This window comes from Aedes albopictus, chromosome 2 (assembly GCF_035046485.1).
Source record: "Aedes albopictus strain Foshan chromosome 2, AalbF5, whole genome shotgun sequence".
In the NCBI taxonomy this organism is placed as follows: Eukaryota; Metazoa; Arthropoda; class Insecta; order Diptera; family Culicidae; genus Aedes; species Aedes albopictus.
The window spans coordinates 225939837-225954048 of NC_085137.1; the positions used below are offsets into that span (position 1 = coordinate 225939837).

At 39.4% G+C, this 14212-nt stretch overlaps 1 protein-coding gene across 4 annotated transcripts in view; it reads left to right on the forward strand.

Moving 5' to 3' along the window:
* The window catches only part of LOC109401394 (protein madd-4), a 902383-nt gene that overhangs the window by 862891 nt on the left and 25280 nt on the right, over positions 1–14212 (forward strand). For 2 of the 4 annotated variants that reach the window (XM_062851209.1, XM_029855949.2), the window contains exons 11-15: positions 8305–8520; positions 8581–9042; positions 9100–9684; positions 9745–9841; positions 10045–10176. In XM_062851209.1, the coding sequence (XP_062707193.1) occupies positions 8305–8520; positions 8581–9042; positions 9100–9684; positions 9745–9841; positions 10045–10176 (1492 nt within the window). The remainder of the gene's footprint in view (positions 1–8304; positions 8521–8580; positions 9043–9099; positions 9685–9744; positions 9842–10044; positions 10177–14212) is intronic. The other 2 variants (XM_062851210.1, XM_062851211.1) reach the window with 1 other exon arrangement.

Genomic DNA, 14212 nt, shown 5'->3' on the forward strand with positions numbered 1-14212 from the left:
TGGATCACGGCTCTACGTTTCAAAACTAAGGTTTGTATGAAGAGAACTGCAGGTGTTTCATTCTGAAAGACAATTATAGGAGAAATTTCTTCTCAAACTTCTTCGGTATCTTTTTTGGTAGAATTCTTGGAGGAATGCCCGGAAGAATTCCTGGAGTTATCCTCAGAGGAATTCTTAGGAGAATCTCCGAAAAAAAAAATTCCAGGCGACTACCCGGAGGGATTCCTGACGAAATCCTGGAGAAATTTCAGAAGGATTCCAGGAAGAGTACCCGGAGGAATTTCTGGTGGAATTTCCAGAGGAATCCCTGGAGCAATCGCTGGAGATTCCGGAAAGAATCTTCAGAGTAATTCTTGTTGGAATACACGGTTAAATTCCTGGAAACATCTCTACAGGAATTCCTGGATGAACTCCTAGAAAGATTCCCAAATGATTCCAGGAGGAGTCTCCGGAAGAGTTTCTGGTGGAATTCCCGAAGGAATTCTTGAATTTATCACCAGAGGAATTCCTGCGGGAATCCCCGAAAAAAAAATGCTACACGTATACCCTAAGGGAATACCTGGAGAAATTCCCGAAGGATTCCAGGAGGAGTCCCCGGAGGAAGAAGTTCTGGTGGAATTCCCGGAGGAGTCCCTGAAGAAACCGCTGTAGATTCCTGAAAAAAAAAATTCGGAAGAATTCCTGTTGGAATCCGCGTTGAAATTTCTGAAAAAATCCTTGAAGAAATTCCTGATGGAATTCCTGGAGGCATGCCAGGAGAAGATTCTGAAGAAATCCCCGGAGAAATTCCTGGAGTTAACATCAGAGGAATTCCTGCAAGAATCCCCGAAACATTTGCTGCAGGCATATCGTAAAGGAATTCTTGGAGGAGTCTTCGCGGGAATTCCTGGAGGAATCTCCGAGGGAATTCTTCCAAGAATCTACTGATGAATTCATGTAAGCATTTCTGATGGAATTCCAGGAGGAATTTCCGGTGAAATTCTTGAAAGAACCCCCGGTGGAATTCTAGGAAGAATCCCAGTTGTACTTCTAGGAAGAATTCCTAGTGGAATACCTGGAGTAGTTCCTGAAGAAATCCTCGGAGGGGTATATAATACACTTTCTATCAATCCCAAGAGGAATACCTGGGAGAATAACCGAAAAATTGCTGGAGGAATACCCTGAAAAAAGCTTGAGTCCGAGAAGGAATCCCTGGAGACATTCCTGGAGGAATTGCTGGTGGAATTCTTAGAGAAGTTTCTGAAGAAATCCCCGGAGGAGTTCTTGGAGGAATCCTCAGAAAGAATTCCTGATGGAACCCAGGAGGAATCCATGGAGGAATCCCCAGAGGAATTCCTACATGTATTCCTCTAGTACTTTTTCGGGGATTCTTCCTAGCAATTTCTCTGGGGTCAACTCCAGGAATTCCTCCGAAGATTCCTCCAAAAATTTCTCTGGGTATTCCTTCAGCATTTTTTTCGGGGCTTCTCCCAGGAATTCCTCTTGGAATAACTCCAAGAATTCCTACGGGGACTCCTCCCGGAATTCCTACGGGGACTCCTCCCGGAATTCCTTTAGGGATTCCTCCAGGAGATTCCCCAGGATTTCTTTTAGGGATTCTTCCAGGAATTCATTTAGGGATTCCTCCAGGGATTCTACGGGAGATTCCTCCTAGAATTCTACCGGGGATCCTTCTGAGAATTCCTTTGGAGATTCTTCCAAAAATTTCTTCGGAGATTCCACCAGGGATTCTTCCGGACATGTCTTTGGGGTATTCCTCCAGCAATTTTTTCTGAGATTCTCCCAGGAATTTCTCTGGTGATTATTATTATTATTAGCTTTATTTATGAGGCTTTCAGCCCTAGGCTGGTTCGCCTCGGCTGGAATGCATTCTCTGGTGATAAATAACTCCAGGAACCCCTCCGGGGATTTCTTTAGAAACTCCTCCAAGGATCCCTCCAAGAATAACTTCAGGGATTCCTCCAGGAATTGCTTCAGAGATTTTGCCAGGAATTTCACCGTTGATTCCAACAGGAATTCCTTCGAGGATTCTTATAGGAATTCATCCAGGAATTCCACTAGAAATTCCTCCAGGGAATCCTCCTGGAATTTTCAGGTAATTTTTCCAGGAAGTCCTCCAGAATTTTGTTTCGGATATTCTCCCAAGAATTTTTCTGAGAATAACTCCTGGAATGTCTTTAGGGATTCCTCCAGGAATTTCTCCAGGAATTCCTCTGGGCATTTCTTTTGTGATTTGATCCTAGAGCTATACCTGGAGAAAATCCTGAAAGAATCCCTTAAGAAATCCTTGGAAGAATTTCTGGAGAAATTGCTGAAAAAAATCCTGGAAAAATTCCTGGAGGAATCCCATTCATTCATTCATTAATTCAGACATACTTTCAGGATATTACCTGAAAGCATTGCTGGAGGAATACCTGGAGGTATTTCTGGAGGAATCACTGAAGACATATCCGAGGAGTCCCTGAAAAAATCTTGGAGGAATCCTTTGAGGAACCTCTGGAAGAATCTCTGGAGTATCCTCTGAAAAAGAATCCCTAAAGGAAAACCTACAGAAAAGTCCTAGATAAATCTCTGAAGGAGTAACTGGAGGAATCCCAGGGTTCATCCTGTTTTGTCAATGTTACTTTTCTTGTCAACCTTGTAATGCCTGTTTTGGTCGTAAGATCAAATTTTCCTAAAATAATCATTTGCGGATTTTAGTGGATCCAGTTTCAAAATACTCGCTTGGTCAATGCACTCATATGCTGATATTCGTAATTCAAGATTCTAGATAGAAAATCACGGCATTTGAATCGTCGAATCCAACCTAAGAAACAACATGAAAAACTGCATGTATTCTCTTTGTGCACCCTCCGGAATCGGTTCCCGCAACCTTTATCTTTTTTTCTGGCCAACTAGCACCGTTCGGCGCCAGTTGTGTTTTACGTCGGCTGGGTCTAGGAGCTAAGCCTTAAATTCCGACGCCCCAGGGAGACAGCCACCACACCTGAGGACCCTACGTATTGAACCCATCAATACATGGGCCGGGACCTACGGCTTTACTTCCTATCCGAGGTAAGACATGATCACGGATTCTATGTCTCAGAAAATCTCCATCGGCGTCGACGGAAATTGAACCCCGGCCGACTGAGGTGAGAGGCAACCACGCTTACCACTACACCACTGACGCCGATATGTCCAACAATGGTCCAACAATGATCAACAACGATCTTTCATTGTTTGAACTTATATCTTTCATGTAAGTCTAAGAGATTGTAAATCGAATCAAAAAACAACTTTTGGAGGCGTGTCAAATTAAACTTGGGACGATTATGCTTGAGCCAAAAATATAACAGCGCTCGTGATCAAATTCATTTAACAGAATTTCGGTGAAATTACCAAGGCATGCCCTGACAACTTCAGCTGTCACATTTGTGCTTCCTACCTTTTTTCTCCTTCGTAGCTCAACAGCTCAGCATGATCCACCTTACGATGGGTTGATGAGCTGCCTGGTTGTTGCAGATGAACAACTCTATCGTGTAGCGTGACATCGATGTAGCACCACCGATGCAGCTCATCGTACAAACGATAGGTTTAATTTGAAGGATACCTTTAGAGGATTCTCCAGAAAGAACTCTTCCTGAAGGAATCTTTAGAGGGAACTTCTGGAGGAATCCCAGGAGGAAAAATGAAGAGCCCTGAACGGATCTTCAGGGGAATCTTTGGCACGAACTTCCGGAGGAATCTCAATACGACTTATGGAGGAAACACCCGGCGAAATCTTCAGAAGGAACTTCTGGGAAATCCCCAAAATGAACTACTGGGGGATTCCCAAAACGGAAAAATTTACGGAATCCCCAATGAATATCCTATAGGAATCTCCAAAGAAAATTCCAGGCGGAAACCTCACAGCGAATTTCATGTGGCATCACAATGAGGAATTCCTGGAGAAATCTTCAAAAGGAACTTCTACGGAACCCAAAAAAGAAACACCTGACAGAATCTCCAGAAGGAACTCACTACGAAAAAAAATCTGGCAAAGTCGTCAAAGGAAATTCCTGGCTGTATCTGTAGGGGGAAATTCTAGAGGAAGCCTCAGACAGAATTCCCGGTGGAATCCCCTGACGGATTTGGTCGAGATCCCCAGACGGAATTCCCGGCGAAATCCTCAGCTGGGAATCCCGGTGGAGCAGCAAGGAAAAAACACCAGCGGAATGCTAGAAGCGAGTTCCTGGTTCCCCATAAAGTACTCTTACTGGAATCCTCAGAGGAAACTCCTGGCAGAATATCCATAGGAAGCTCCTGGCAGCATCTTCAGAGTGAATCGTTGGCCGAAGCTCTGGGGTGAATTTCTGGTGGAATCCCCAGAGGGAATTCTTGTTGGAATCGCTAGAAAAAAAAAATCCTATCGGCATCTCCACATGGAATTCCTGATGGAGTCTCCAGAGGAAATTGCTGGCAGAATCTTCCGAGGGAATTTCAGGCGGAATCTCCAGAGGGAATTCTTGACCGAATCTTTAGAGAAAATTTCTAAAGCAATCTCCAAAGGCAATTCATGACGGAGTCTCTAGATCAAATTCCTGGCAGAACCTTCTGTTACAGGCGAATCTCCAGTGGAAATTCCAGACGGAATTTTTAGAGGGAACTCCCAGCGGAATCCACAGATGGCTTTGGGTGGATTCCTCGAATGGAACTACCGACATAATCCACAAACGGAATTTCCGGAGGAATCCCAAGAAGAAATACCCGGTGGAACCCCAGGCGGTGTCCCTAGCTTGGTTCCATGTGGAAATATCCGACTTAAACCGAAGAGAAAAATCCCGACGGAATCCTCAGAGGAAGCCCCTGGCGGAATCAAAATCTTCTTTAAAAATGCCCAAAAAGGATAGTTGGCCGAATTTTCAGAAAAAAAAAAACACTTGGCGAACAATATCCCGAAAACATCCAAATCTTTGATGTTGGTTTTCCTACGTTTCAGTATATTAATTCAAAAATGGGTTATCTTGATTTTCCGTGCGATAGTCATGCACACAAGCATGCAACACTCAAATGAATCACGGGCAACAAAAAACTGGCAGTGCAACTCATCCAAATTATTCGCCACAGCCGTTTATTGAATTTACCAACACAGCTAATGTATCTAGCTCTTCTTAACCCTTAGAAGCTGGAATTTTTTAAGGCGTTATTATAGAGTCAATAAGCACAGAAAGGGTAGAATATGATGCAGAACATTTTTTCTGGCTCTCGTAGGTCATCCAAACTGTTCTTGAGTATAAATCCTTAAGTCTACGGGCGTAACGGATCTTGTAATTTATCATGTCCAGTTAGTCTTCTGAAAGTTCAAAAGACAGTATCAGAATAGTTGGGATATACTAGGTCATCTAAATTGTTCTTGAGTTCAGATCCTGAAGTCTACGGATGTAACAGTAACTTATTCCATTAAACAAAGTTACTATTTGTAATCTATAATGTCTGAAAGTTCAAAAGACAGTATCAGAATGGTTGGGGTATCCTAGGTCATCCACACTGTTTTTGAGTTCAGATCCTGAAGTTTACGGGTGTCACGGTAACTTCCTTCATTATACTAAGATACGAATTTTATCTATCATTGCCAGTAAGTCTTCTGAAAGTTCAAAAGACAGTAACAGTTTCAGTCGGAATATCCTAGGTCATCCATATTGTTTCTGAGTTCAGATGCTAAAATCTAACGGTAACTTGTTTCATTATACAGCCATTTCATAGAAAACGATGTAGTGCAACTCCGATTATCGTAAAACTTGGTGGGTTTGTAGTTCATCGAAAATAATTGGACTCGTATGTTTTGATTTCGTCATTAGGATGACCATTTTTCAAATAGGGTGGTCCTAAAAATCGAGGTTTTTAATAACTGAAAATTTTCAAAAAATCATAAATTTTGAACCAGTAAACCGACTTTAAACTTTTTTTTTTGTTTGAAAACTATTGAACTCTAGTTTCCAGGAAAAATACGTTGAACTGGCCAAACTGTGTTTTTTTTTTCAAAAAAATATACAATTATATTAATTTTTAACGTTTTTATAGGCTCGGGACCATGGAGGTACCCTGGTTTTATATTTTTATCAAAAAATTCAGGAAATTTGGCGCAACATTTCAAAAAATCAGAGATGAATATCGATATATCTTAATACTAGCTGCCCTCAAATTGTCTACTATTGTAAATCTTCATAAAACTATGCCTTGTATTTCTTTTTTGAGTGATTCCTGATCTTTTTAGTATCCATACATGTGTAAAGATTCAAAATATAATCAAATTTAAAAAAAATGTTAAGTAGGGTAAGAAATCAAACTTTGAACTAATCAAATTGTAATCTTAATTTGAACCATTTCGAAATTCATTAAAACGACGTACTTTTTAGGCAAATATTGTTCCAAAAAATATGTTAAACAGCTTTCCGTAATATAACCTGATAACATGGACTTTAAAAGCATTTAAAAAGGCGTTTTTGTCATGGAAAACAAACAATTGAAAAATCACTGTGATTTCACCCATTTCCCCCCAGAGAAAGTACATTTTCGGTGCACTCGTACAGCTAATGCATTGTATCACACGCAATATGTGAACACGTCAAATGAAAGCTTATTCATCATAGAATCGACCAACCGAATAATATTTGGCATTACTTGTCATAAAATTATCAAATTTAAGTAATTCTTACTTAGAGAATGTTATCTTAAGTTGAACCATTTGTAATCTAAATTTGAACTAGTAAACGGGAGCGAGCTTCCAGTGTTGGCCTGCAGACTGCGCTAGTGGTTGTTTTGTTTACTCTTGGAGGATGAAAAATTCCAAATTTAGTTTCCAAGTTCCTGAAGAGTTTAGAACATTTTTAGTTTAAATTCCACTGCCTAATGAAAAATAGTCATGGGAATTAGCAGATCCATGTGTTTTTCTATTGTTCAGCACGAAATTGGCTGTTGTGGGAGATGCTCGAGCTGCTGCCGTCAGTAGTTCAAACCTAGATTAAAATTGGTTCAAATTATGATTACGATGGTTCAAATTAAGATTAAAATCATTGTTGACGAATAATCGAATTTTTCAATGAAACTCGGTGCAAATACAAACTTTTTTCCACTTAACAGAATGCTTATACCCGTGGCTTTCATGTACATAAGATTTTGCCGTAGTAAGTTATTTCCATGTGCGAGAAAAAATCACTCAAAATTTGCGCTACTTCGGAAAGCCGCAATTTGGTTCAATTTTTGATTACCTACCTTATAGGAAAAATTGGCCTTTTATTTTAAACAAATCATATTTCAAAAACAAAAAAACATAAATCTCTGATTTTTTTATGTTACGCCAAATTTTCTGAACACACGATGTATACATGCAAAATGGTCATTGGCAGATGAAGCTCTCAGTAAGCAACTGTAGAAGTCCTCTTAGAACATAAGCTTAGAATCAGGCTTTGTCTAAGTTGAGACCTTACGCCTAGAAGAAGAAGCCGACAATATGCATATAATTTTGCTATCAGTCACTCAATTTGTTAATCAAATAATTTATCGAATGTTTTCAACAAATTTGTAGCATGTTTACAGTTGAAGAGGACTGTTGTGGTGCACTTAATAAGGCTTTACGGTGCCCCGCTGCACACGAGCTGAAAATTCCTGGTTTATGATTTTAATACTTTATATAACTTTGCTCAGGACAAAATCCCCGTACATCTTGAGTATCATGAGATGTTCAAATCGAAGCTAAACTTTTTGAGCAGATCAAAGCCCGATGAAATTTTAATTTTCACTTCTGAACCTCGCAAAGCACGTGAATATTTTTGCTTAATGTTATAATTTATAACGCTAGTTTCCGAAACATAACGTCACGGCATTTATTAAGTGAATGAATATCGTATAAATAATTAGCACTCACCGTCGCTGTCACGTGATTTCGACCTCCATCAATCAAACTCTTTGAGCTTTAATCGTCATTTAATTCTACATATGAAAAAACTTTCCGTGTCGCTATAGATATTTCCATATGCCACAATAGAGCGATTCCAAATAACTCAATCAACTCTAATTACCATGGTCCCACATCAAACAGCCATCGCACTGACCTTGAGCGTACCAAATCGTGGCCGTGGCCACCACGAACCAAATAGTACCTGCTGGTCCGTAGGGACAAAACATCCGGCGGCGCGGGTCACCGATGATAATCACAGCCGGTCGTGTCAATGACGATAATTGAGCGATTCACTCGTTTTGATTTATGTTGTTATGATCAATCCCTTGCGGTTTGGATTGTTGCTCTTGGCCTTAATTAACGTTTTTTTCGTTTTTGTTCCTCTATAGGTTCATTCAGGACACTGAATGGTCTCCCTGCAGTGTCACGTGTGGAGAAGGTATTCGGCGGAAACCGTTCAGGTGTAAGATTTTCTTGGAGTTCTCCAAGCGGGTGGCAACACTAAATGATTCGTTGTGTCATTCTTACAAACCGTTGGATGAGGTGGAACGGTGCGTCATGGAGCCCTGCTCGTACTCCCATAACTTTGAGGAGTCTTACTTGAAGTAAGTTTGGTGAAGGAGTTTGGGAGTATAGAAGTTATTACATGGTTATTTTTATTGCAGGGATGGTAATCGACAAAACTTGGATGGGATCAAAGTTCAAGCAGCCGTACCTGGAAAGACGTACTCGTGGCGAGAGGAAGGCTACACGAGTTGTAGTGCTTCCTGCCTGGGTGGCGTCGAAGAGCTCATCATCAACTGCATCAGAGACGATACAGGAAAAATCGTTTCACCGTTTCTGTGCTCGCCGGAAACGAAGCCGGAAGCCCGGATACGAACGTGTAATGACATTCCTTGTCCACCTCGGTGGAACTACTCGGAGTTCACACCGTGCTCAAAATCCTGCGGGTTCGGGATTCAAACACGAGAGGTGACTTGTATTCATGAAGTGACGAGAGGCGGGGAGAATACGATGATCGTCCCGAACAGTATGTGCACTACGAAGCCTCAACCGGATCGGCAGTACTGTAACATCATTGATTGCCCTGTTCGGTGGGAGGTGTCGGAATGGAGCAAATGTTCAAAGTAAGTGAGAGTGTTCTGATTTATGAATTTATTTTATAAGGAAACCCTTCATTTCAGGCCTTGCGGAGGAGGAATCAAGGAACGTCGAGTTGAGTGTAAGCAGATCATGGCACAAGAACATAAAGTAGAACGACCAGCAAGTATGTGCCCAAGCAGTAAACCTCCAGACAAGAAACCCTGCAATACCAAAGCTTGCGCTCCAGAGGATCAGCGACCTCCAATTGCTGGTACCAACTCGACGTTCATCCAGCACGACCCAAAAAAGAATAAGATAACTCTGAAGATTGGTGGCGCAGCTACCGTATTCTTCGGAACACAAATCAAGATCAAATGCCCAGTTAAGCGGTTCAATCGAACGAAAATCAGATGGAGCAAAGATCAAACACCGTTGGTTAAGTCGAAGAAGATCAAAATTTCCAAGAAAGGTGCTCTTCGGATCATCGATGTAACGTTCCGAGAGGCTGGAGTCTACACATGTCACGCCGGTTTAAGTCACGCGGACTTAAGACTGTCGGTCAAACCAAAACCCGGAGCAGTTCATAACCAAGACGAAGACAGAGAAAGACATCGGGAAGGGGTGGGATTGAATGCACTGAGAGACCATACATATGTTGCTTCGCAAAATCGAAGTGATGAGAAGGGGTACACAGCTTAAAGTTTTTATCGATGAAGTGTTCAATACTTTCTTTTTGTATTCAACAGTGGCAGACGTAATCGAGATCGGAATCGAGGGAAAAACAGACAACGACAACCACCTGACATCGTCCAAAACGCTGAGAGTAGCGTCATGGAAGACGAGGTAAACCAAGTTTTTCTAAAACGCTTATGACTGCCAGAACGTAGAATCAATAGTTTGCGCAACTAACAACTAAGCTAATTGTAACTAACCGTTTCCTCTTTTCACGTATCACAATCGAAAAATGCTCCTCTCTTCTATTGCTACTAAAACAACCCATTTGACCGAATTGGCAATACCTCGGCAAAATTCAACCCCCGCCCTAGGAGATACTAAGGTCCCATTCCCAAATGACCGCCTCGGATAGCACGGTTGCATCCGATGCGGCAGTAGCAGCTAGTTCCGGCACTCGGACCATGCCGATGCCACACTTCCAGCATCTGCTGGCCAGTTTGCAGGTGAGATAGGCAGTTGCACCAGACTGCCAAAGAAGTTGTATCCGCTCTCGTTACGCCCGTGCCTTGTCCCTTCATGTATCTGTTGTGTGTTCGTTGTTGTTATTAATATTTCGTTTGGTTTAATGTTATCATGCCAAATAGCATGTTTAAATCAAGTAGACTCGGGAAAGATATGGATACCATCAGAAAGACAGAATGAAATTACTTCGATGTTATGATGGTTTCTAGAACCTCTTGAAAGAAAATTGATCATCAAATTGGTTGATTGGGATTGTTGTATTAACCATAATCAACAATTGCATGCCTATATGTGCTTGAGAGGTGTAGCTTGTTTTTATAAAATCTTCTGTTCAATAATCGCACTCATTAAAAATACGAATATTATCTTGGATAACAGTAACCATGTGAACTGTGAACACTTCACAGATGATTGAACGTGCCAAGAGTCGCAAACTTTTTAAACAGAATTTGATCCACAGCATTAAGCATTATCACTAGATAATTACATTCGATCTTGTTAAATTTCAAAATTAAAAAAAAAAAACAAAATGCTCATTATTCCTTTCTAAAAGAATTACATTACCATTCATATGTTACCAACCTATAGTTCTCCAAAAATGATCACCGAAACACATATCTGCCGAAGGTTATACTCGCTGTGGGACGTAATATTCTCAATATTCACATGTCTCAGTCATTTGAAATTCATGGTATTTGGCTGCACTGGACTGTATTTGTGTAACAACCTGAAAGAAGGAAAAATATTGATATAATTGAAAGTACACTTTTGTCTGTTGAAATGAAATGAGTATTACATATTTTAGTTCTCAAACAGGACAACATATAAGCAATGTGATCGTAAGTGAAACAAATGTTTAAGTTCATATGATTCAATTGGATCTTGAACTAACCAAAATTAATACGTATTACAGAAAGCTTGGCATCGAATGGATCCATGCCAAGCGTATTCGAAGTTAAATTATTCATTAGATATACAATGACATAACAAGCTCGGTTCAAATGGCGTATTCAAAAATAAAACAAACATCTGCATTTTTTATCATCCCTGATTTAAATTCATACTATGGTTGTTGGACGGAAAATTTGTTTTCAGTTGGGGGTAGAAAATTACATCATACGTTCATTTCAGTAGTGACGATTTCCAATTTGGTGAGAGCTTTATGGACGCATTGCAATTGATAGAAGTATGTTGGATATTGAGTCACAGATGTAAATACATGTTCCTATTTGATGGTAATTTGATATGCTGTAAAAAGAATAGATTTCTTAATGAAAAATATTATTTCTTTAGGGCAAGCTTTGCTCCTAAACGCAAAATTTATGGATGACTTTTTTTCAATATTTTACTAAAAGATCTTGAGAGTAGAGAATTTCTTGGGTATTATCAATATTAGCGGCTAATCCAGACTAATAGAAACTTTACATGACTCCAAAATCTAGGGTCTAAAATTACTGGCAGGAGTGAGAAATAAACCAATTGTAGTGTAGTTGCAAAAAAAGTTACTCGACCTCTCGGTGACACTCAAGCTCACGATTTCTTTTCTTAAAAAAAATTAAAAAAAACTACTACCGGGGTTTTTTAAAATATTTTTCTTGTAGCCCTTCTGAAGATTTCACTAAGAGTTCCTTCAGAGATTTTTCCGAGAGTTTTCCCGACGATTCCTACTTGAATTCTTACTGTAGATCCTCCAGGCAAACATTCAAAAATTTCTTCAAGAATCCTAAAAGTGTATTCTCCTGGAGTTCTTCCAGAAATTGCGAGTGGAGAACCTCCATAAATTTCTTCAGGAAATTATCCGAGAATTGCTTCAGGAAGGTTTCTAATGATTAAAGTGTTCTCAGTGCTGTAATGGTAAAATCAGAGCTGGCTACTCAAGGTTTCCAAATTTAAACACTCCCTATACTAGTACACCCTCATGGAAATGACTTACGTTGAGAATTATTCCGGCAAAACCCCTCCATGAATTATTTATTCACGATTTTTTTCAGTAATTATCATGGAAGGGGCATTACACTGTTCGACAAAAAAAACTTTTGCCGTGATCAGAGACCCCATTAGTAGGTCATAAAAGCGCATGGAAAATGTAGAAAAATGACATTTTCAAATCTGTTGGAGCACCCCTAGAAACGTCTTGAGATGAGTTTGAATTTTATTCATTTTTGAAGGTTTGACACGAGCTTTAGAAATCATCATAAACAGTTTTGAAATACAGTATCTCTGAAATGCAATTTTGTGCACCGTTGAAATTTTCACAGATCTGAGAAGTAACTTTGATAAATAACTAGCCAAAATTTCAGCCTATTACGACATTCCATTTCATTGATACATATCCGGGAAGAATCAAATATGACTTATATAATACAAATCCTTGAAGTTTTCTCTTAATTCAATCACAAAAAGCAAGCCCCTATCCTTATCTAATCATAACAAAATAACTATTTTACTTTGATTTGACTTCGAAATGCTACATGATCTATATAATTGAATTCAAATTTTCGAGAAAAAAATCCGGTCTATTTTTCATATTAGTAACGTGGTAAGCCTGGGTAAAAATAAAAATAAAAACACATAATCTAACACATTTATATTTTGCGATCAGTACAAAAAAAAAACGTTTCCAGTGTTTTCGTGGGTTGTCCATATTCACTTAATGTTTCGAAGAACCTCCTAGCCATACCAAGGTGGTAACCCAAGAAACACGCATGTCATACAAGAATTACAAGAATTGTTTTGGGGCATTACCATTGAACTTTTATGAAATTAATTGAATTTGTCATGCAGTTAAATATTTCCAATCTTAATTTCAAGCTCAATAATGTCCTCCAAGATTGTAAAATTGCTTTATAAGTTCCAGCTGTATAGGGTCTGGAACCATTTGGGTAGGATCACCTATTTTGGGCACTTGTGTCTATGACTCAGTCAATTTAGAACCGATTGACTTGATTTCTTAGACAAGATCAGATACGCATAGTATCTAGCTATGTGCAACAATTCAAGTCAATCGGTTTGGAATTGACTGAGTTATAGCAGCAAGTGCCCAAAATAGGTGCTCCTGCCTAAATGGTCCTTGACCCTATTTGTTAATATAGTGTTAAATACTATCTATCCAGAAGCACTAAGGCAAGTTAATATAATTTATTTAGTCCAAATAGTTCAAATTTGTATCAATGCAGAGGTCGTTGGAATTTGAATATATTTTCCGCATCGTATTTAAATTTATAAGAACATGGAACTGTTTGATATCCACCGGGCCAACCAATCTGGAACGGTTACTTAGGTACACACCAAATCATTGAAAAGAATTTTCATCCATATGCGATATATGGATATTTAAATTTGGGCACGACTCGAAATTCGATCAAAACAAAATACTTCCTGGAATTAAGTGGACGAAGTGTATTTTGCCTGAAATGTGATCCTAATCCATCGCATTCAAAATCGCAGTTTATTGGTATTTAAACATGATTATGAAAGTAAAATTTGATGTCAAATGTTACAATAAACTTTGTTCATTTTCATAAGCGACAAAAAAAGTTTTTGAAAACTAGCAATTAGAACATTAAATTTATTTGGAAAAGTTTTTCCTTAAAACACTCATGAATTAATATAACTGTCTTCCTGTGGATCCTTTGTAATCATATCCTACAATTTCTCATATAGCTTTCCAGAATCATACTAAGTTAAACCAGATGCTTGAAATACTTCTTCAGTCAGAGACTGAGAAATACAACACTAGAAAACGGACGTCACATCTAGTGACCTAGTGGAGAACTTGAAAAGAAACGTTTTCTCCTACTGGAGCGGAAATCCATCCAATATTCCGAGGCGTTCGAAGTATCCGAAAGACTGACGCTGCACGGCATTAACGCATAGAAGTTTTGACGTAGGACTACGTCTCTCTTTTCTATACCGGGTGTCATTCTAAATTTTCAGAAATCGGCCGCGTTACGTTTGAAGTGGAGATTTTGAGCGTTAATAACTCAGCCGTTTCTCGTTGAATTTTCAAAATTTTGG